This window comes from Uranotaenia lowii, chromosome 2 (genome assembly GCF_029784155.1).
Source record: "Uranotaenia lowii strain MFRU-FL chromosome 2, ASM2978415v1, whole genome shotgun sequence".
Taxonomy (NCBI): Eukaryota; Metazoa; Arthropoda; class Insecta; order Diptera; family Culicidae; genus Uranotaenia; species Uranotaenia lowii.
Window position 1 is genome coordinate 141,878,467 of NC_073692.1, and position 21,434 is coordinate 141,899,900.

Below are 21,434 nucleotides of genomic sequence, written 5' to 3' on the forward strand. Positions count from 1 at the left end.
TTTTTGAGTAAGTTTCAACAAAATCGATTAACGGTATTGAAATTTTTAACGGTTGTTTCAAATAATTTCGCTGATTTACTTTTATAAACCTTTAAATATTTAAGTGTTCCAAAAAGTTTTTGGAAGTCTGCAATTACATTGATAAAATAATAATTTCATTTTTTTTTGCCTTTTTTCTTTGCTTCTATGTATAATTACACCCAAATTTTGCCCGGTTTTTGGATTTGAAAAATTGAAATCCATGCCCGGATTTTGTCAGGTTTTTTTGAAAAAATGCCCGGAATTGCTAGGCCCGGATGGGAGTGGAAAAAATTCTGGCAACCTTAATCTATCTCTATTATATAAAATTCTCTTGTAACGGTGTTTGTAGTACTACTCCTCCGAAATGGCCGAAACGATTCGAATGGAATTATTTTTAGAATATTCTGTAGGCATGCGAATCGGTTTATATCGAATAAAAATAACATAAAGTCGTATCAATTGTCCGTAATAATTTTCTTGTCCTGTTAGAATATTTTTTCCGACGATCAACACGGATTCTTTCCCAAGCGCTCCACGACAACTAACCTTCTGACGTTTACTTCTTACGTGCATGAAAGTTTTGCTGCGAAGTCTCAAACCGACGCTATTTACAACGATTTGTCTGCGGCATTCGACAAAGTCAACCACGATATTGCCATTGGAAAGCTCGAACGCCTGGGTTTCTGTGGAACTCTTCTTGACTGGTTCCGGAGCTACCTACCAGGACGTAAATTAACAGTTCGCACGGAGGACTCTTTCTCCAGACAATTCTCTGCTTCTTCTGGTGTGCCTCAGGGAAGCCATTTAGGGCCGATTATCTTCTTAATCTACTTCAACGATGCGCTCTCACTCCTCGACGGTCCAAAGCTATGCTATGCTGATGACCTAAAGCTATTTTACAACATCAACGGCCAGAACGATATTGATTTCCTACAAAATCAATTTAACCTCTTCGCACACTGGTGTGATATAAACTGCCTTCCTTTGAATCGCAGTAAATGTGCAGTCATCAGCTTTTCAAGAAAGCGGCAGCCTTTTTCCGCTGAGTACTTCCTCGGAGATGAGAGAATCGCACGCGTAGAACACATCAATGATCTGGGTGTAATTCTAGACCGGAAGCTGGAATTCAGGACACACACAAACTACGTTGTCGACAAAGCCTCGAGAAGTCTTGGATTCTTATTTCGAGTGTCCAAGGACTTCAAGGATGTGTATTGCCTGAAAAGTTTGTATTGCAGTATTGTTCGCTCTATCCTTGAGTATGCATCTGCTGTTTGGTGTCCCTACTACCAGAATGGGGCCGAACGGATCGAGGCTATACAGCGGCGCTTCCTGCGATTCGCCCTTAGACACCTGCCTTGGCAAGACTCGTTTCACTTGCCAAGCTATGAACATCGATGCCGTCTCATAGACATTGACACTCTTCAAGCCCGCAGAAACGCAACACGAGCTTCCTTCGTCGCCGATCTCTTGACATCGCGAATTGACTGCCCCACGCTCCTAGAAGCCATTCCTCTAAGTGTGCGACCCCGTGGGCTTAGAAATCAAGATCTTCGATTGTATGTTCCCATTCGTTCGAACAATTATGGAGCTAATAGCGCTATCATCGGTGTAATGAAAACATTCAACCGTTTTTCTGAGCACTTCGATTTCGACGTTTCGAGAGATGTTTTCCGTACTAAAGTTTTAAGTATATTGAGAACCCTGTAATTAGACTTAGTACTCTTTTTATATTAATTTTAAGTCATCATTTGGACCAATATGTGTTCCGTTGATTTGTAATAAATAATAATAATAATAATAATTAAATTTGTAATAATTAGAATCAAATAAATGTCATGGCATCCATTTTCTCGAGATTGTTTTTTCCATTGGGCGGTTTGTTTTTCGTCTCCTTGGTCGAGGCGTCGCGAGCAGACGTCGTTAGAGAATAGTAGCCATGGCATAGCATGCTGATTTGTGGGAACATTTGGGCGCGTTTTTCTCAACCGAGCATATTTTCAATGCACGTGGTGGCACTATGAAGCCTAGATGTGATTTTTTTCTTCTTGATTTTTAGCTCAATTGTACAGCACATGGTTATGAATGACGCCTAGATGTGACTCAGATTGACATTTTGCCGATCGAATAAATCAGTTGACGATCAGACTTCGTTGGATATAGACGTGTTTTAGATGCAAAGCAAAAAGTGACATAACCTCGTCCTATCAGCGTTTCGGTGCATTGTTCTCTGACCACGTGTTTGTAATGGCGGATGAACTGGTGATAAACACGATAGCTATCAAGTTTCCGGATGGTGCTCCTAGTCCATCGCTGGTCGAAATGGCCAGGTTTGTTAAAAGTTTCGATGCAGATAAGTCGACGATGGAATCGATCTATAAGATATCAGAGGAGAAATCATTGTTCATTAAGTTCAAGTCGAACGATGACATGAAAAACGCGATAGCTCAGAATGCAGAACAACTAAAGTTTTTTTACTCTAACGGAAATGCAGTAGATGTGACAATTGCAGTAGCAGGGCGTTTTACCAGGTACGTTAGGATCTTTGATTTGCCTCCAGAGATAACTGATGAAAGCATCACAGCTGTTATGGGGAAGTACGGAAACGTAAAAAGAATCGTCAGAGAAAAGTTTCCACGTGAGTTAGAACTCGATTTATTTACCGGTGTGAGAGGATTATACATCGAGGTAAAAAAAGAAATTCCTAGTTTTCTTTTCTTTTTGAATAGAAAAGGAAGGATTTTTTACGATGGCCTTAAACAAAAATGTTACCTTTGCAAGCAAGAAGGCCATATCAAGGTCAATTGCCCGCAAAAACGAGGAAGTACACCAGATGATAGAAACTCAAGCCAACAGAAAGAAATTCTCCAAGCTCCCTCAGCTAGTGCTGCTAGCAGTGTTGAGCTTCAAGCAAGTATGGATTGCTCCGGTGTTGTTAAAAGGCTCGTATCTAGTAGACCCACAGAACCAGAAATAGAGCAGCAACTTGGGTTGACCTGCTTGGAATCACATGGACAAAAGGAGAGATCGAAAATGGACATGGAAAAAAGACAAAGCAGTTTCGCCGAGGTTCTTAAGGGATTCGCAGAACAAGAACAGACGGAGTATGAAGAAGCTAAGAAGCAGAGCAGCAAACGATATCGATCTCCAGCATCGGGAACTACTACGGACGCTAATGAGGATATTGGTTTTACACAAAAAACTTTCCGACGTGGTCGTAAGATGAAAAAAGGTTCACCAGCATTAATTGATTTATCAGCAAAACCGACTCCAGCAGATACCAGCCGCTCTCGAAGTAAATAATGATTTATAGAAAAAATGATATCGATTGATGAATAACATGTTTTAATTAAGTTGTATTGTACGATTAAATGTAATTTTAAATAAAGAAAAAAAGGAAAAAAAATGAAAAAAAAAAAAATAAAACAAATAAATTTTGTTTTGCCAAAATCTGAAATTGAAAAGTCAGGCATCCATTTTTAGAAATTTTCTTTTCTTTGAGGGGTTTGTTTTTCGTCTCCATGGGCGAGGCGTCGCTAGCAAACGTCGTTGCAAGGTAATAGTAACCAAAGCATACTGTTCATTGATCGCAGGAAAAATTTAAAAATTAGGCGCCTATTTCTCAACCAAGTACCTATATTTCTTATGCACGTGGAGACGATATGCAACCTAGATGTGTTTTTTTCCTTGCTTATTTGTACACAGCATATGGTAATAAATGACGCCTAGATGTGACACGGATTCTATCGATCGAATCAAAACCATATAAACGATTTCAAATATTAAAACCATTTTTAATTCGTGGTAATTTAGGTAGTAAATTGTTGTCCAAAAAATATGAACTTGGTAATGATAAATATGAACTAATGACACTTTGCGGACGTTTGAAAATAAGAAATTCTGAAGCTTTACATTTAATTTCGTATAACCCAATACGCCTGGAACGCTGGACACATTAACTGAACGAGCGTCTGTTCTTTGAAATAGATTAGATAGGATTGAAGTTTTTAAAGGCCGAATGAACTTTTTGATTTTTTGCAAACGTAAGTTGAAATTATCAATAAAATAATCTACTTTCCAATAGCAAAAAGCACACAAACAAATTTTCTATTAAGAAAGTAAACTAGAGCAAGTGCAAACTTTCAACTTTTACAAAAAAATTATACATTATTTCTTCATCTAAAAATTGCTGAGCCCAAAATAACTGTCTGATTAAATAAACTCAACTCTTTTTTTTAATCCTTCGTCAAAAAACTGTTTACACGTTTACTGTTTGTTTACACACAATTCAAATACGAACTTAACATGGATAGTATGTTTTTGTTTAACATATTTTGGCTACTTTTGAGACTTTTGCTTCATTTTTTTGTTGAAAAGTTTTTTGTGATTGATATTCCAGGGGAAGCAAATTTTTAAGATGAACTTTTAATATGACCTGAAAGTGTTAAAAGTAATATAAATTTCTGTAATTTCTTAGGTGGAATAAGTGAAAACGCGCCATTTAGCAATGAAACATCTACAATTCAAGAATTGTATTTCCAAAATGGCCAGAAAGGATATCTCGAGTGTTAAATCTGAAGCGGATATTCAAAATTATTATAAAGGTTTTTGTAAATCAAGGTCTTTTGGTTGAACAGCATTCAGTGAAATTGAAGTACCAAGCATCAATTTATTCCGGAGAAAAACTTAGGATATATCAATGAAAGTTGGTAAAACAGACAAACAAGAACAAGTATAAAATTCATTTTAAAGTCTTTTCACTGACGCATCTGAAAAAGACCTATGTGTTTTCACTTGCCCCAATAAATGGAACAAATGTATACTTCGATATTTCTTTTTGTCAACATAACTATTTTTTTTGTTGAAAATATTTTTTTTTTTTTTCAGAAAATATGAAAGTTGAACTGTAGTGATATTCGTTTGCATTTGCCCCGGTTTTTCATTTTTGAAATGAACTCACGAAATCATCGAAGCCTGAACAGATTATTTCATTTCGATCTGTTAAATTTTAAAAAATCTGCTTTTCAATTAAGTGTTATTAAATCTTAAAAATATTACATACACCCTTATTCTTGTTTTCGATCGAATGGCATTCGTTCGAAAGTTTTGCAATTTCGCATTCTTGTTTTCGTTCGAACGAATGATAACCGTTCGATCTTTCGAACATCGTTCGTACGAACAAAACATAGCATTCTCGTTTTCGATCGTACGTATTTTTTCTATAGACTGACAAACGCGAGTCTGATACTGCGAATCATTACCGTTTGAAGCAATCAATTCAATATCGATTGAAAAATACAAAAGCGGTTCAAAATAACATATGTATTTTGGGTCAATTCGAGAAGAAATGAGAAAAAAGGGGGTGTAGGTACGTGAACTAAACATAAATAAATTCGATCCAGACCGAATTTAACCAACTAACTCGGAAACCTCTCAAAAATCGATTGTAGAGTTTAAAATATGCACCCTTATTCTTTCTTTGGCGTTCGTTGCTGCTGCTGGCGATGGAATTATCATCGGAATCTTCCCCGGCGATTACTGATCTGGTTTCGATCGAAAGTATCTGTTCGAATGAACGGCAGATACGCCGTAAACGAGAATAAGGGTGATGATTTTTTTTTCGCTGTCAATGTAACAAAATGGATGGTACATTCGATTGAAAAATAACAAATTTTTTTAGATTAAAAAAAACTCATTTTTATTAAAACAATTTTTAACCTATATATCGCATTTCAACGTCGAGTTCTGATCTTCTCCGGCAGGGCAACTTTCCAGCAGCAACAGCGAAAGCAACATCTCCACCAGCTGGTATCGGCTCCGACTTGTTAAACTTTTTGCAATCACCTCCGAAAACACTGCGATCACTCTTCCAAAAAAGCCTCAATATCAACTGGTTTTAGCAGCTACTGTTGACGGTTTTGTTGACAGGCCACATCCTTTCGTTGATAATTTACTTTTTGTCATTGTCCGTGGGTCGTTTGCTTGGTTCCTGTTTCCTTGCCGTACTCCGGTCCGATAGCAAAATTTCACAGAATCACAAAGAACGAATGTTTTTATTCGATTGGCAGACGAGAAATGTCATTTTGATACAACAGGGCTGCTTAGAAATTTCGAAGTTCATCTGGTAACACCAACACCGAACGTATCGCGTTCGAACGAAAACAAGAATACCTTTTTCGAATTCGATCGAAAGTATCCGTTCGAACGAACGACAGATACGCCGTAAACAAGAATAAGGGTGATAATCCTAAACGGAATCACAGATCACTACCAACAATGCTCAGGAAATTTTGAAATCTGAACATCCCAATGCTTCAATTAGAATCTTTAAAATAATGGGTGAATATATCTAAACATATGTTTCCTCTTTTCAAAACCAATCGTTTCGTTAATTCATTGGATTAAAGTTCAAAAGAACTAATTTGCATTTTTTGCTTGAATAAAGAAAAGGTATTTGCAGTATACAAAATCGTCAGATTAAATGCCATGACAAGTGCTGTTTCGGAACATTTTAAGTTGAAATGTGTAAAGTCTATAATGTAAGTATCAGGAGAAACTTTTTGGAAATGGATATTTAGATGAAATATTTTTGAAGAATTACTTCTTTAGAACTTTAACTAAAGTTTCATCATTTTCTGATGATTTTCACCAAATAGTCCGACCGTTAAAAAAATATGCAAATTTGTTTTGCCCACAAGCTATTGCAGATCGGATTGGTTTATTTGAATGCATATGTCCTGCACTTACTTATTAAGTAGTTATTAAAAAGTACAAATTTTAAAATCACATAATTTATGTTATCAAAACTTCATATTCAATAAAAAAAACTTATGTTCTAATTTTGGTTAACGTTCTGATGATAATCATTTGTGACATATTTTTTACAATTTGAAATTTGAAATTTGGTCCACCTGTAGGGTTGCACCTCGATGATAAGTGTTGCGATTGTCTACATCAATAACAAATATAAGTTGATATAAAATCAAACACCGCATTGAAAAAGAGAGGGAAGAGATTTGACAGTTTAGGAGTGTAACGTGGAAATTAGAAGCTGAGTATTTGATAAAAGAATAAGCGTTTCGTAATCGGAAAATGTTTGAACAGGACCCTACACCACCCCATCCTAAGATGATCGGGTTTTAATATTAAGTTAAATTTTTGGAAAATGTCCCAACTTTAAGCTTAATTTAAGTCATATAAACTCAATATTGAACTTTTTCAAAAAAAAAACATATAAAGAAGGTTTTGCTCACAATCTCTTGAATGAGATCAAAAGAATTCCAATATGTCATAAGATGTCTGAGATATGACTGATCAAAATTTTCATGTTTTCAAGGGGGTGATCCCAAACTTTTGGCCGGAAGTGTATTTATGACCGAGAAATGGGAATTTAAAAGTGAAAAGGTTGTGGCCACCCTGATATAGCTCTCCTTTAAGATGGTTTGTCCTTTTTTCCTTCATCGAAATTAAGCAGTCACGTAGCTCTGGAACGTAGAAGACCTCCTTCATAAAGATTTGAAACTCCTACTTGTTGCTCTAGTCGTTGTTCTCTCCAGCCTTACGAGTGCTAATCCCTTTTCAAACCTTAACCACGTTGATGATAAAATCGGGTGAGTGTTTCGAATCCTCTAGAAAACGTTCTTCGTGTTCACTAAAGGATCGCTTGAACCCGAATCGAGTTTGAATGTCAATTTGCTGTTCACTTGCTCCAACTGCAAACTACTGACGCATTCTTCAAGGTAACCTCGGCTTCAGCATCTTCATATTGCAGGGGCCGGAATAAGTGAGAAACTTAAGGTTTTATACAACTTTATTGTTTGACATCTGGAGCAATAATGATGGAACTACAGTCATACAATCGTGGCCTCCTTATTATAATCATGTATGCTCACTAGATCCCTACAACTCGGCCATCCTGACCAATAACATTGTCCTCAATGTGTCACTTCTTAGAAAGATAAAAAATAAAATATAAATTTTACAGATTTAACTCACAATTTCAAAAATAATTTCGCTTTCGAAATTCACACTGTCTAAACAAATTAACATGAAATCAAATGAATTGCTCTACCATTACCAAAACTAAACCGTTTTCCTGAACTACATTTTTGAATATTTTCTCTATATTGTTGGTGATTCTCTGCTTTTGCTTCTTCATGGTTAGAGAATCGATTATTCCAGCGCTATTTCTGGGTCTCCTTGCTTAGTCAAATTGAAGGCAAAACGCACTTCTGCGATTTACGGCATCCAGCCCTGCTCGTCACCGTGACAACGTCAGTGCCTGGAAAAGCTGCACTATCAGCTCTTACCGTAACATCCGGATCGTTTTCAGTCTTCCTTGACAGTTGTGCAGCGGACGATAGCAGTAATCCTCTTCCAGAATTCATTTTTCGCAACCAACAGATCATTGAAACATTTTCGAGACTGTCTATACTGTCCAGCTGAACGAAACCCGATCTTCCGGCATCTTTGGCTCCATCACTGCCTGCCACTTCGACAGCGCTAGTGCCTGGAAAAGTTGCACCATCAACTTCTACCGACAGATCCGGAAAGATTCTCATTTCTTCAGGGACCAGGAACACAGCTGTAATTTTCCAAGGCGGTTATTGGTTCTTGATCCCACTTCTGAATCTGCAGGGGCCGGAATAAGTGAGAAACTTAGGGTTTTATACAACTTTATTGTTTGACATCTGGAGCAATAATGATGGAACTACAGTCATACAATCGTGGCCTCCTTATTGTAATCATGTATGCTCACTAGATCCCTACAATATCTCCGTCCATAAGACGTTGCTTGACAACGTCAACTGTATTGGACTAGGTAGTAGATCGAAGTAATTTTTATGTATTTACTCTTCCACTTTTTAACCAATTATTCCAAGGCTTGTTTGATCATCAGTCCCTTCGCTCTTCACTCCTTCTCGATGGACGTTGCTCACTAGCTCACTAGCTTCTCGAAATTTCCTTAATTTAATTGGAGAAGGGCTTCGGCACATCATCAGTTCAGTAGCGCAATAAACAATCAATAATCAAAATGATAACGGATGTCCACTTTTTTGTATCGGTGGTGAAACTTCCCTCCTTCCAATTACTTTATGCTAGATTGGTTATCCTCGGTTATCGGCTGTGATCGGACTGTGTGGAACTTTTGAAACAAACGATCAATCCAAGAATATTCCACTGGAGCATTGAACTCGTCTTCGGGGCTACTTCTGCTTCCTTGAACCTCAACAAATCGGACCGCCACCCTTTCAGGAAAATGTAACCGGAATTGGAATATCTACCTGGTTTTCACGTCTTCGGCCCAATCCGCATCACCATAGACTGTCAGCTTCTGGTTATTCTTTAGTCCAAGGACTAGTTGATGGTCTACAGTGTGGTTGAGAAACCGCAAAGCTGGCAAACTGTTGGTTATTGGGCAGCTTCTCCGTTTCAGTACCGTACTTCTACTTGAACCGGATCATCGTCTCTTGCTCCAAATTTTTTTTTGCCGGAAGGGAAAGTGGGTATTTTTTGTGACCTTCAATAACTGAATAAAAATCGTTTTTTCGACTGTTTTGATACATTAAGTTTCTCATCTTACAGAGGTCGACATCGGTGGCAACGAGAACGACACCTCGATCCTGAACGTGCAGATGACTGCCTCGATGCTACCGGCACGGGGCACCTATGCCGGGGTCCTCAAGGGACGTCCCGGAGACAAAATGTCAGGTTAGTAGTTCTGGATTCATGAAACGAAACTAACCAAGCATCTGTCAGCGCTAAAATTATCAACTGAGTGAAAAAAAAACAATCAAAATCCCCATTTACTCACTATGACCTTCCCCTGCTCTTTCCATTTGTCTGCATTTCTACGACGTTTATTTTTTTGCCACGTGTCGTCAAAAAACACAAAAAACCATACGTGGTCCTTCCAGCAGACTCGGACCGCTGCCGGGACCTGTGCGAGGCCGTCGAGTACCCGATCAAGAACTCCATCCCGCTGTTTGACGAAATCCAGTTCCCGCCCGTGACCCCGATCACCGTCGAATGACTAGCTGGCGACCTGAAGGCACCCAAGATCAGCTCAGTTTCCGGTGGTGATGGAAAGACCAAACGCCAGGCCAAGTAGAGAGAAAAAACCACACAGATCATGCTGCACCACACCGCTTCTCCTTTTCCTTCTGATGATACGACCTTACAACATAAAAAAAAACAACACGGATGGTGACCATTTTGTGGTCCTCGATTGTGGACAAGTTTTTAGTGAGTACCCTAAGGTAGATGATACAATGTATGTGGAGCCCCATTTATTTTTTCAAGCAAGGCATCAATGTTCGTGAGTTTTAACTACCTTTCATTTTTTTAGATCGTGTACAGTTTTAAGACAACAAAAAAGATATATGTATCTCTCTGTTATTACTTTTAAGAAAAATACAAAAAAAAAATCTTGTCTGTTAAGATGATCGGTTGTCTTATGTCATATCCTTTAAGTTATAAGCAATTTTTTGTCTTCTGGAAATAAGTTTAACTTTTGCATCCGTTGTGTAACACTACAAGTAAAGAGCAGCGTTTTGATTTACGTTTCTTCTCCAAGAGCAATGGTTTTCTGAAAACTTCTCGGGCACAATTATTTTTAAAAAATGTTACTCTCTAGATTGCCGTTTTAGTGATTTGAAGTTATATAGTGTTGAGAATAAAACAGAAGCAATAGTATTCATGCGGTACATGTGAGTTAATAAATCATTTGCAATCTACTTTATTTAACTGAAATCCTTTATGTATGCACTTAACACATCTATTTACGCTAAATTTTCTAATATTTTTTACGCTTCCCACTATTTTTTTCTTACTTATACTGCACCGCGCAGGTAGATGGCAGAATAAGCAATGGAACACGCTGATGGTGGAATAACTCTTCAGCTACTGCCATAGAAAATGAATAAAAAAAAATAATTTAATAAACAAATAAAAGATACAAACACACATATTAGTGCTATGTGAAAAACCTTAAAAAATGATACCAAAAACAATACAAAAATGTCCTGTAAAAATCTTCAAAAAATACTCATTGTTAAGTTAATTTTAAGTTTCTGCAAATGTAAAGTAAACAGAGAGATGATTTTAAAAAATATATATTTTCTTATTTATTATTTAACACAAGTTGTAAATATTATTTCCTCAATAATAACACCATCTGGAGATCGAAATTCTGCAAAGATTTTCTGTAATGCAACAAATCCCACAGAACGAAAAGTAAAAACAGCACAAGTTGAATCCGAAATTTTAACCTTCATTGTTGAAGCTATGTGATCCAAGCACTTCATAAAGCTACTAAAACTTCAACCATAGAAATAACGAACAGTTTCGATATTGGACATTACCCAAACCTGATTTAGCTTCGCTTCCCTCAATGTTTATTCGCTCTCACTATTTTCCACGGACAACAAAAACATAGACACTGAGGAACAAAATATAAAATACAACAGAAATCGTAGCCGAATTTTCCCATCTTAAATATCTCTTCTAGAAGAATCTGTTTACAAGTGATAGCGAAATTCTTTAACATGCGATTGTAAAATATTGCAATTTTAAGTAGAGTCCATCATCATTGAACTTCTTCTGCCATACCGCCACCCGAAAAAAAATCATTCACGCAGAAATGCACGGTTGATAAGAACACATTCAAACACATACTGGGCATGCAGAGGTGAAAATCCTTCTTCAAAGTATTTCCTCTACACACAAACGACACACAAACACAAGCTTTTTTGTTTGACGGTGGAAATTCCCCGAGTAAAATAATAGATAAATTCAAAAAACAAAAAAAGTACCGACACAGAACCACGAATCAAACCATGATTGGGGAGCCGCCCCAGTTGGAGATCTATCTTAAGGGATGCCCCTCCCCGCAGAAATCAGACGATGGTAATAAGGATGCAAAATAAAGATAAACAAAATACAATTCACGTAAGACACAATCGTACAATCGAGAGTTGATTGATGAGGATCGGCAATCGGCAAAGTGGTTTTAAGTAAATAAGTATACACCAAACATTGGGAGGACAAATTTCGTTTCGGCAGTTAAAATTGTCATTATCACGAATATGGTAATTAGAAACTTTCAGAATACCAACTATGGCTAAAATAACAAGAGGAAAAAAAATGTTACACAACAAATAAGAGCGTACAGTAAGTAAGGTCACACAATTGTTTCGACGTGTAGAAAAAACAGAACGCATGTATTTTTCAAAGTTTCCGGTGAAAAACAAAAACTGTCTATAAATTGAAGAGAAATGAAATAAACAAAAAAAAAACTATTAAAATTAAATTCGTATACCTGATGATCAGCAAAAAAAAAGTAAAAATATTTGATCTTTTTTTTTCTTTGTCTTTTTGGTGAGAACAAATGCCTAATCTTCTTAGGGTGGGTGAATACTTTGCCAGACTTGTTATGGATAGTGTTTGAAATTTATCCTTCTTTAGTAAAATATTTTATTTGAGATTGATTCTTAAATCCTATTCTATTCTATTCTATTTTGTTTATTTATAGAGGATTTTAACCAACATGGTCATTCGTCCTCTAATTCTTAAATCCTTGGGAGTTTGCACACACTTTGAAAGTACATATTCTTACTAACTCTTCTGCTGATGAAGTTCCAGAATGAATAACACAAAAAAGTGGCTCCTGAGAAAATTCTCAGGAGCCACCGATACTTCCTTGGATTGATCTTACTTTAACTATCTCTACATAATTTAGTGTTTGTTTTATCTTTTTACGTTAAATACCGTTGACCCATGCTTACTCAACATTGCGATAAGAAATAGGAAAGATTATAACATCGCAAAAAGAAAACACAACAACAAACCTGTTCGAAAAAACGAAATGAGAAATAAGTTATAAGGTGTGTGTATTTTTTGACAAGCTTCAAACATTCACCAAACGTTATGAAAAGTTGAACATGCACAGTAAATTTTTGCCTGTATTTCCAGAAAAAAAATTGCTGGAAACGTCCAGCAATTCAATTTTTTTGCTAGACACCAGAAAACATTACCTCTGACTTTTCCAGCACTCGATCTTCATTGCTGGAAAACCATCAATGAATCTGTCAAACTTGATGGATTTGTTTCCTTTTTTGCAAGTTATTTATCGTTGCCAGTCGTGAGAGACTGTTTCTTTTTTCAACAATGACGGCGTCGGTGTTGCCAGGTAAAATTCTATTTGAAGAATTATTTAATAACTTTGGGGCTTATTCTGTGACTCGAGTGACGTGACTCACGAAATTTTACGTCTTCGTTCTGACTCCAGAAAATACTTCAGAAAAAAAATGTGTATGAGCTCTGAAGACCAATGACAGCTCATCTGAATCATTTTTTTTTTATTGACTTGGTTTAAGAATATAACTTTTTCAAGCCATGTGCCAAAAGCGGATTACCCTCAAAGAGCACTGATTAGATATGTGATCTATCAGCCATTTTGTCAATCGTCCGTTTTCGGTATCGGGAGTTTTTGAGGTCAATTGTCCCGTCTCATCTGTACTCGATCAGCAAGTGTGCGTTAGAAATATCAAAAACAACTCTATGCGCATAGATGCGCATATTACCCAATATTCCTTCTTTCGATCCAGTTTTATCTCTCTGGAGCCACCTTCTCTCGACTAAAGAAAAGTGGACGATAAAACTAATACCAAACCAAACCAAACCATTTTCATGGGTTCAACCTATAGTACAACTTCCGGGATTCCAGTTGAATGTTGGTTCAACTGTTAAAAAACTAGAAAATGCAGGTTGACAAAAAGTGTGTCAAAATTTGTGTGTTTCAGTTTTTAGATTTGAATTTAAATTCTGGCGACTGAATAATTGAAAAGTACGGCTCGTACAAAGAACTTTGAGACGCAGTTAAGGCTTGTCAAAGCTTTTATCAGCTATCATTGGAATTTATTGTATTATTACTAGAAAATAAACCTACTGCTAACCGATATGGCTGTTCATAATTAGAATTCAGATTCAGAATTTAGATTCAAATTCAGAGTAAAAGTTGAGATTTCAATATTCTATTGCAATACCGTGCGAGACCCAGCAGCAATGGCTGTTAAAATTATATATTTTGTGTGATATGGAAAAGAAAATCACTGGAACATAGTTGGAAAAAGTTCAGGAAACGTTTGAAATGTTTTGCCGTGAAACTCGAAGAAACTAGATAGGTAAATCCGAATTCAAAATAGAGCCTCGATAAGCTCAAAGATAAATGGCAAAACTTAAAAAAACGTTTTTTCTTATTTTTTAATGTGATTTGTTATTGGTCTCGCTTGGTATCGGAATCAAAATTTTGATTTTTTCCGTGTAAATTCTCATCATTATAAAATTTTATTATCTCTTTCATTGAAAATTGGATTTCGTGCAATGTTTTGCAGTCGCAGTAATCCGTACAAAGGTTGACTGAAAAGAGGTTAGCGTGTAGAACTCCGACAGATTTTACATTGATTTGACCAAGGCGGGTAAAGCTTCAGGTGTGTTCTTATACCAATGCACGGAATCGTCCATCTTGTGACAGGCAATCGTAATCGTAGGCATGGTAGACGAACAATTCGCTGTCAAAAAACGCTCCGTCTCCACCCCCCACCAATGAGAAACTTTTGGTACCCCTTGCCTACTTTTCCTCAATATGCACCCACCCTACTGACCCACCCTGGATTTGACAGGTCGCACGAATGTGCAAGTTCGCACAAATGTCGCAGTCATGAGTGCGCAGTCCAATTTAGTGCGCTGCGATTAATATTGAAATAAAATTCAAACCTGTTTTCAAGATCTTTGGGCGTTGTTTTTTTTTTACAGCACTGTTTCTATTTCAGCCGTATGTGATAGAAATATTGCTATTTTTGCATCACAGCATGCGAAATTACAACACGTGTTGTTAAAAATCTTGAAGGCCACAGATCTTGAAAATGATTTTTCATGGCAAATTTTCAAAATGTGTCGAAATTGACAAAATTTTTACCACTTTTTACCAACACCAGTAAGGGAACTTGCTCTTAACTGCTACTTGCTAAGCTTGCCACAAGAACGATTCTCAATATAAAAATATGAGAATATGGATATGAGAAAGTTTTACAAGTAGCGACAGATTAGTCAGTGAATAAAATTATAGAGGTTTCGATATGGAGTTTTCGATTTTCTGTCAGTGTCATTCCAATCGAGCAAACCCAAGCAGTCTTAAAGGCAGCCCTATAGCAGGGTTGCAAGTTCATTATTTCAAAAGGGATCAGACTGCGCCTCTTTGTATGTAGTCTCTTTAATCTGGACCTGCTGTTGCCGGCAAGTCTGTCCCATATGCAAAAACAACGAAACGAGAAAAACGGCTATAAAGATTTTTATAAACTTTCGTGGATTTCTCGGTTAAAACTTTCCCTTTTCTTTCTTCACAGATATGAAAATAATTATTGTAAAAGTTGGAATTTGCTTATGCAGGGGAGAAAATAATCATGGGACAGCTTTGAGAGTATATTTTGCATGCGAATTAAATCTACCCGCAAAGCTGTCCCACATTTGGCTATTCTTTTGATTCCCTCTATCTGCGCTATATTATTCACTTTACTGGCTGTTTACTGAGGAAAATAAGTTTGAAATGATGTTTAGGACGTAGGTATCTCGAATCGAGTGTTGTCAACCTTCCAGATTTTCCCTGGATCTTCCAGACTTTTTGGGCTTCTGCCAGACATTTTTTTAGGTTTCTAGACTTCCAGACTTTCGACATTTCTTCCAGACAATTCCAGACTTTTGGGTTCGAACTGAAATTATTCTAAGAAACTATGAAAATTCAAAATGATCTTGATACAATATGTCAGGAAATGATAAAAATGTATGAATTATGAATTCAGAAGTGTTTGTGTTGCCACAAGGGCACCCCAGTGTGTGACAGTTCTCGATGAGCGGGAAAAAACCAAGAGGAGAAAGAAGTAAATGAAGAGTTCATTTTATTTTTTTTGTAATTTCTTTATTTGAAACGGCTCATACCTTTAGGCTTTAAGGAGCCAAACTCGTTTTGTTTGATTACAATTGTGTGCTTATATCTAGTTCACTTTTTGAAGAAAAGATATATAGAAGATAGATAGGGAAATGTGAAAATAAAAAGAATTATAGACGAAGATCAATAGCTTTTAGGAAAAGATATATTTCGAACATGTAGTCCAAGTCTATCACAGCCAGCACATCTCTCACTGGAACATAGGGTGGTTTTCCTCGGGCCCTAAGGGAGTCTATAAAATTCGTTCTGGCGACAAGATGGACCTCACACGACCAAACAATATGCTCGATGTCATGGTAACCTTGGCCACAGCCACATAGATTGCTGCCAGCAATATCAAAACGATAGAGTACCGCGTCTAAGGAACAATGATTGGACATGAGACGGGAAAATATACGAATAAAATCCCGACTCAAGTTCAATCTATTAAACCATGGTTTAAGGCTTACCTTTGGGATAATCGAGTGGAACCACCGACCCTGCTCATCCTCGTCCCATTTGCGCTGCCAGTTGACAAGAGAGTTTCTTCGAGCCAAATAGTAAAATTCGCTGAAGACGATTTCACGTTGATACGCGTCGCCTTCCATCGCTCCCACCTTTGCCGAGTTCATTTTAGTAGGAAGAAAAAAAGCGCGTGGTTGATAGTTCGGAAGAGGAAAATATATTAGTAGAGTAAAAATTTAAAAAGAAAGTTTAAAAGTTGATAGATAGGCAGATTGAAAAGTGAAGGGATAGTGGCCGCTGATAGAGAGCTCGCATCGAGGTGCGTAGATACAGCCGGAAGGTACTCAATCCACCGGTCTGCAATATTTGTACGAACCGGCAAAATAGGCTTGCAGAGTCGGGCCAGTATATGATTCCTTGGTGGATCCGACCGAACAGTTTCCGGTAAAATTGTATTTTTTTTATATGAAAGCGGCATCGCACTTAACCTATATTTTCCCATAGGCATTCCAATCTGCAATTAGCAGTAGCACAGAGTTGTGCTTAGGTTAGTGAGGAGGTCAGCCAAAGTACAGGCCGGTTGACTGAATGTGGGTAGTCGTATTGTTTTGTAGAAAGAATTTTGTCTAATTTCTTCTTCCACCTTTTAGATTTGAAGTTGTTCACAATAAAGAAGTTACTGTCTCGCTAACAGTTTGAAAGCTATTAATAATGGCAAATGCTTCGAAGATGTATGTCAAATTGAGAATCATATCCATATCATATCAGAAACCTGATATGGACAGAGACATACGAAAAGTAGCTATCTGTAACATTGGCATCTGGCGACCAAAAAAAAAAAGGTCACCACCTTCAAAAGTTGGCAATCCAGACTTTTCCAACCATTTCCAGATATTTTTTCAAAATCTTTCCTGATTAAAAGTGCTCTGTTCGCCCCAGGTCAACAAATTTAAGTAAAAACGCGTTTTAAAATTGATTAAAGTGAAAAAACCAAAAATTTTATGATGGTGAAAATTGAGAAACAATGTGTCATGTTGCAGTGCGTACATTTCAGATCGAGATGATTTAAAGGTCATAAAAGCTGATTTGGCGGTGCTCAAAAATTATAATATTTTCCTCACTTGCGAAACCTAGCTGGTTATTATTTAATACTTCTATAAAGATGATAAGGATATTTCTTTTTTTGTGAAAAATTAATACTATAGGTAGTACGAAACAAATCCTCATGAAAATTTGTTTAAGAAAATACGTACTTTGGTAGAAAAAAGAAGTGCTTATTATGCCCTGGGTGCTCGTTATGCCCTTATCTCCCCTATATGTACCAAATACAAATTAAATTAATGCTGAATCAATAACAGGAAACCATCTGGGCTGCAAATAGGGGAGATAGTATAACGAGCACCCGAGGCATAGTAAGCACTTCTCTTTTCTACAAAAGTAGGGGAGATAAGGGCATAAAGAGCACCCGGGGCATAATAAGCACTCCACTTTTCTACAAAAGTACGTATCTTGTTTAAATTTTCATAGGGATTAGAACAGGGGCGGTCCTAGAGTTGGCTCTTGGGGGGGGTGATTTTTCAATTTTTCAAAAATCAGTCTATAAGAAGGATCGTGAATATCTGGCGAAAAAACGTTTATTTTGAGAACAAAATGGAGGAGAGGAGCAGGACTAGGGGGGGAGGTGGGTTACAGTTGCAAATAAGACTTGTATTTTGTAGTTCTGTATAGTTATAGGTGTGTAATTAAAATAGTTTGAAATCAGAGAAAAATAGTAAAAACTTTTAACAAATTTTCTCAATACACTGGTTTTGATATCTTTTTATAAAACAATGCGCGAATCTTAGGTGCTCACTGCGAAAAAGTGTTGATAAAAAGACTCTTTCGTAATTTTTACTATGAGTTAAAAATTATAACATTAAGTATTCTTTAAAGAATTTCCCGATATAAACGTCAATGAAAATTAAACACACATGTTCGTAGAAGAAAACGTTAAAAAAATCTTCAAGTTATCCACAATATTTTTACTGAGCATCAATCAGCGTAAGACCCTCACCAAAATTTTAATGATTCTCATTTTGCAACAATTCCAAAACAATTATTCAAAAAAAAAGGTGTTTGTTAATAATTGCTTTGAATTAAAAACTGAATATTTAATTATTTTTCTGAAATTATTAAGCTGGTTTTCTACTCAAAAGTTTAAATATTATTGTGTAGATGAGCTTAAAACAGTATCGGCGATATAATTAGTGTGAATCCTGAAATCTAGCTGTGTTGGTCAAAAATTAGAAAAAAAATCTTCCGAATGTTCAACTTGAGCGATTGCCTTGTTTCCGAAAAAAACAGTCGGGGATGAAGGAATAATTTTATTTCACCTGGGAAAAATAAAAAAATTGGAAAGTTTTTGTAACCTATGCTGTATAATCTGATTTTGGAAATAAAGTTTTGAACTCATTTTTTTATCAGATTTAATCCATCACCTTTAGTTTTAAATGTAGTATTTTCAGTATTTTTAGAAAATTGAATAGATATCATTAGAGATGTACCGAATAGTGCTAAATAGTGAAAAACACTATTTTCTGAGCTTTGTATAGGATTCGGAGCATAAGGCCGATGACATAGTGAGTGCGATGCGATGCGAACCGGCGAATGCGATTCAATGCGGCGAACCACATTTGATGAAAATGTATGTGAATCGCATAAACCTGACATACTCAACGCGGCGAAGCAGATGTCAATTTGTTCCGCCGCTCGAGTTCGCCAATTCGCATCGCATCGCTCTCACTATGTCATCGGCCTAACTGATATCAAGTTTCAGCCAATAATCAAAGTTTCGTATTTAATTGTAATTTTTTTTACCATAAAATCCCCATGATTGAAATTAATTTTTTAAAATTTTAATCATAATTTGGTCTCAGGACAACTTTATTAAAGAATGGATTTTTTTTATAAAAACTATGGACCATTATAAAAATAGTTTAATTGTGATAACGGCTCAAAATGCACGACGTCCTCCGAGCCAAAGGGGTACAAGTGCATAAAAGCTAATGAAAGACGTAAAATATTACAGTAAACGAGTCTTCGAAAGAAAAATAAATGATAAATTAAAAAAAAAATTATTTTAAGAAAACGCATTTTGAATTTGATGTGTTTGCCCATTTTCCATATATTTATCTAAAATTTGTATTTCTTTTTCAATCGTAAAAGTATGTAAATTAAAATTCTAAAAATCTGAAAAAATTCCAAATTATAAAGTATCGTTTTATATCAATAAATTGAAATCGATCATTTTTGCTACGTCGAGGCCAATACAATCAAAGCTAATTTTTTCAAAAACGTTCCGAAATAAGAAATAACAACAACAAAAACCGAATCTGTCTAGGTGGACATCTGGAGAAGGGAGGTAGTGGTTGCCGAATATCCACATTTGTGCACGGAGAGGGAGAAAGGGGTAAAAATCTTATTTTTTTTGTCCACGTGGTATCTGAACGGTCACAAAGGCAATTTAACACTTAAAGTCTCAAATTTTTTACTTCTAAAAAGGATCGAGATATGTTGATCCATCAAACATTGAGCCAAACCTATCTGCAATAACTTGTAAGATAACAAAGTTATGGTCGAAACAAGTTTGCAGGTATTTATTGAACATACTGACTATTTGGCGAACATTATCAAAAAACGATCAATCTAAGGCTAAAGTTTTAAAGAAGTTAGTTTGAAAAAACATTTTCACTAAATATCCAAAAGCGAAAAAAAAAACTCATCAGTATCAAAGATAACTTATCAGATTAGCGAAACGTTGTTTGATGACAGAGATACGCACGAAATTAAATTGCATGTTTCGCATGATCCCAAACTATTTGCCGATACACCATACTGAGGAGTGAGCCCAAACTTTTGATCGATAACTTAAGTAGCTAACTCATCTTTTTTAGGACACAATGCAACTTTTAATCACAAAATTTAAAAAAAATTTGTTTTGATATTTATGAAAAAAGATTCAAATGGAACTCAAATTTTTAAATTCGGTCCACCCAACCCTGAACTGATCGGGTTTAAATATCAAGTGCGATTTTTAGGAAATTTTCCAACTTTAAGCCAAGTTTAAGTCATATGAGGTTAACGTTAACTTATACATTTTGCCAATAACATACGAAGAAGGTTTTGCTCATCGACTTTAGAATGAGATCAAAAGAAATGCAATATGGCATAAGATGACTGAGATATGGCCAAACAAATTAGCTTTTTTAGCTAGGGGGTGATCCCAAACTTATGGCCGGAAGCGTATATGGTCAGCAAATTCGAATTAAACGCTGAATTACCTCAATAAAAGTTATTTGGTGAAATTCGGTCCAGGGAATTGCAAGTTTCAGCTGTTTTAGTTTTGCGGACCGACTTTTTTTTTAAATTTTAAGCTATTAAGTAATTAATAAATTCAACAAACCCCCCACGGAGTGGGAAAATTTGAGAATTCGAAAGTACATCTACTAAGAAAAGTTCTAAGTTTTTATATAAAGTCCAGCGTTTGCGAGTACTTCGTAACGGTTTTTTGCCGCTTGGGGGGGGGGTGATCACCCCGATCACCCCCCCCATAGGACCGCGCCTGGATTAGAATGACAAAAACTTATAAAATATGGGTTTGTATCTGACTATTTTCCATGTTTTACTAGGAACAATTCAATAAGCCTCATGCGATATTTAAAAAAAAATCAGTTTGGTGGAATTTACCCAATAGGCTAAACTTACTTAGCTTGTAAAAATTATGGAAATTGTTATTTTTGGCTTAACTGTAGATAAAACATAGTCTAACTGGTCTAACTTTCGTAATTTCAATGGATGCTTATTTTGTCGCACACATTGTATGAATATTTGTAAACTTGACGTAAATAAGAGGAGAAATTTTAATGATGAAAGTGCATATGGGGCAGTCTTGCCAATAGCGGCAGTAGAGTAATGTCTCAACATCTGT

At 36.3% G+C, this 21,434-nt stretch overlaps 1 protein-coding gene across 2 annotated transcripts in view; it reads left to right on the plus strand.

Moving 5' to 3' along the window:
* LOC129745096 (WD repeat domain phosphoinositide-interacting protein 2-like) overlaps positions 1-12,360 on the plus strand; it is a 99,670-nt gene extending 87,310 nt beyond the window's left edge. The window contains exons 4-5 of one of the 2 annotated variants that reach the window (XM_055737934.1): positions 9,607-9,732; positions 9,939-12,360. In XM_055737934.1, the coding sequence (XP_055593909.1) occupies positions 9,607-9,732; positions 9,939-10,054 (242 nt within the window). In that variant the 3' untranslated portion in view covers positions 10,055-12,360. The remainder of the gene's footprint in view (positions 1-9,606; positions 9,733-9,938) is intronic. The other variant, XM_055737935.1, reaches the window with a different exon arrangement.
* The last annotated feature ends 9,074 nt before the right edge of the window (positions 12,361-21,434 follow it).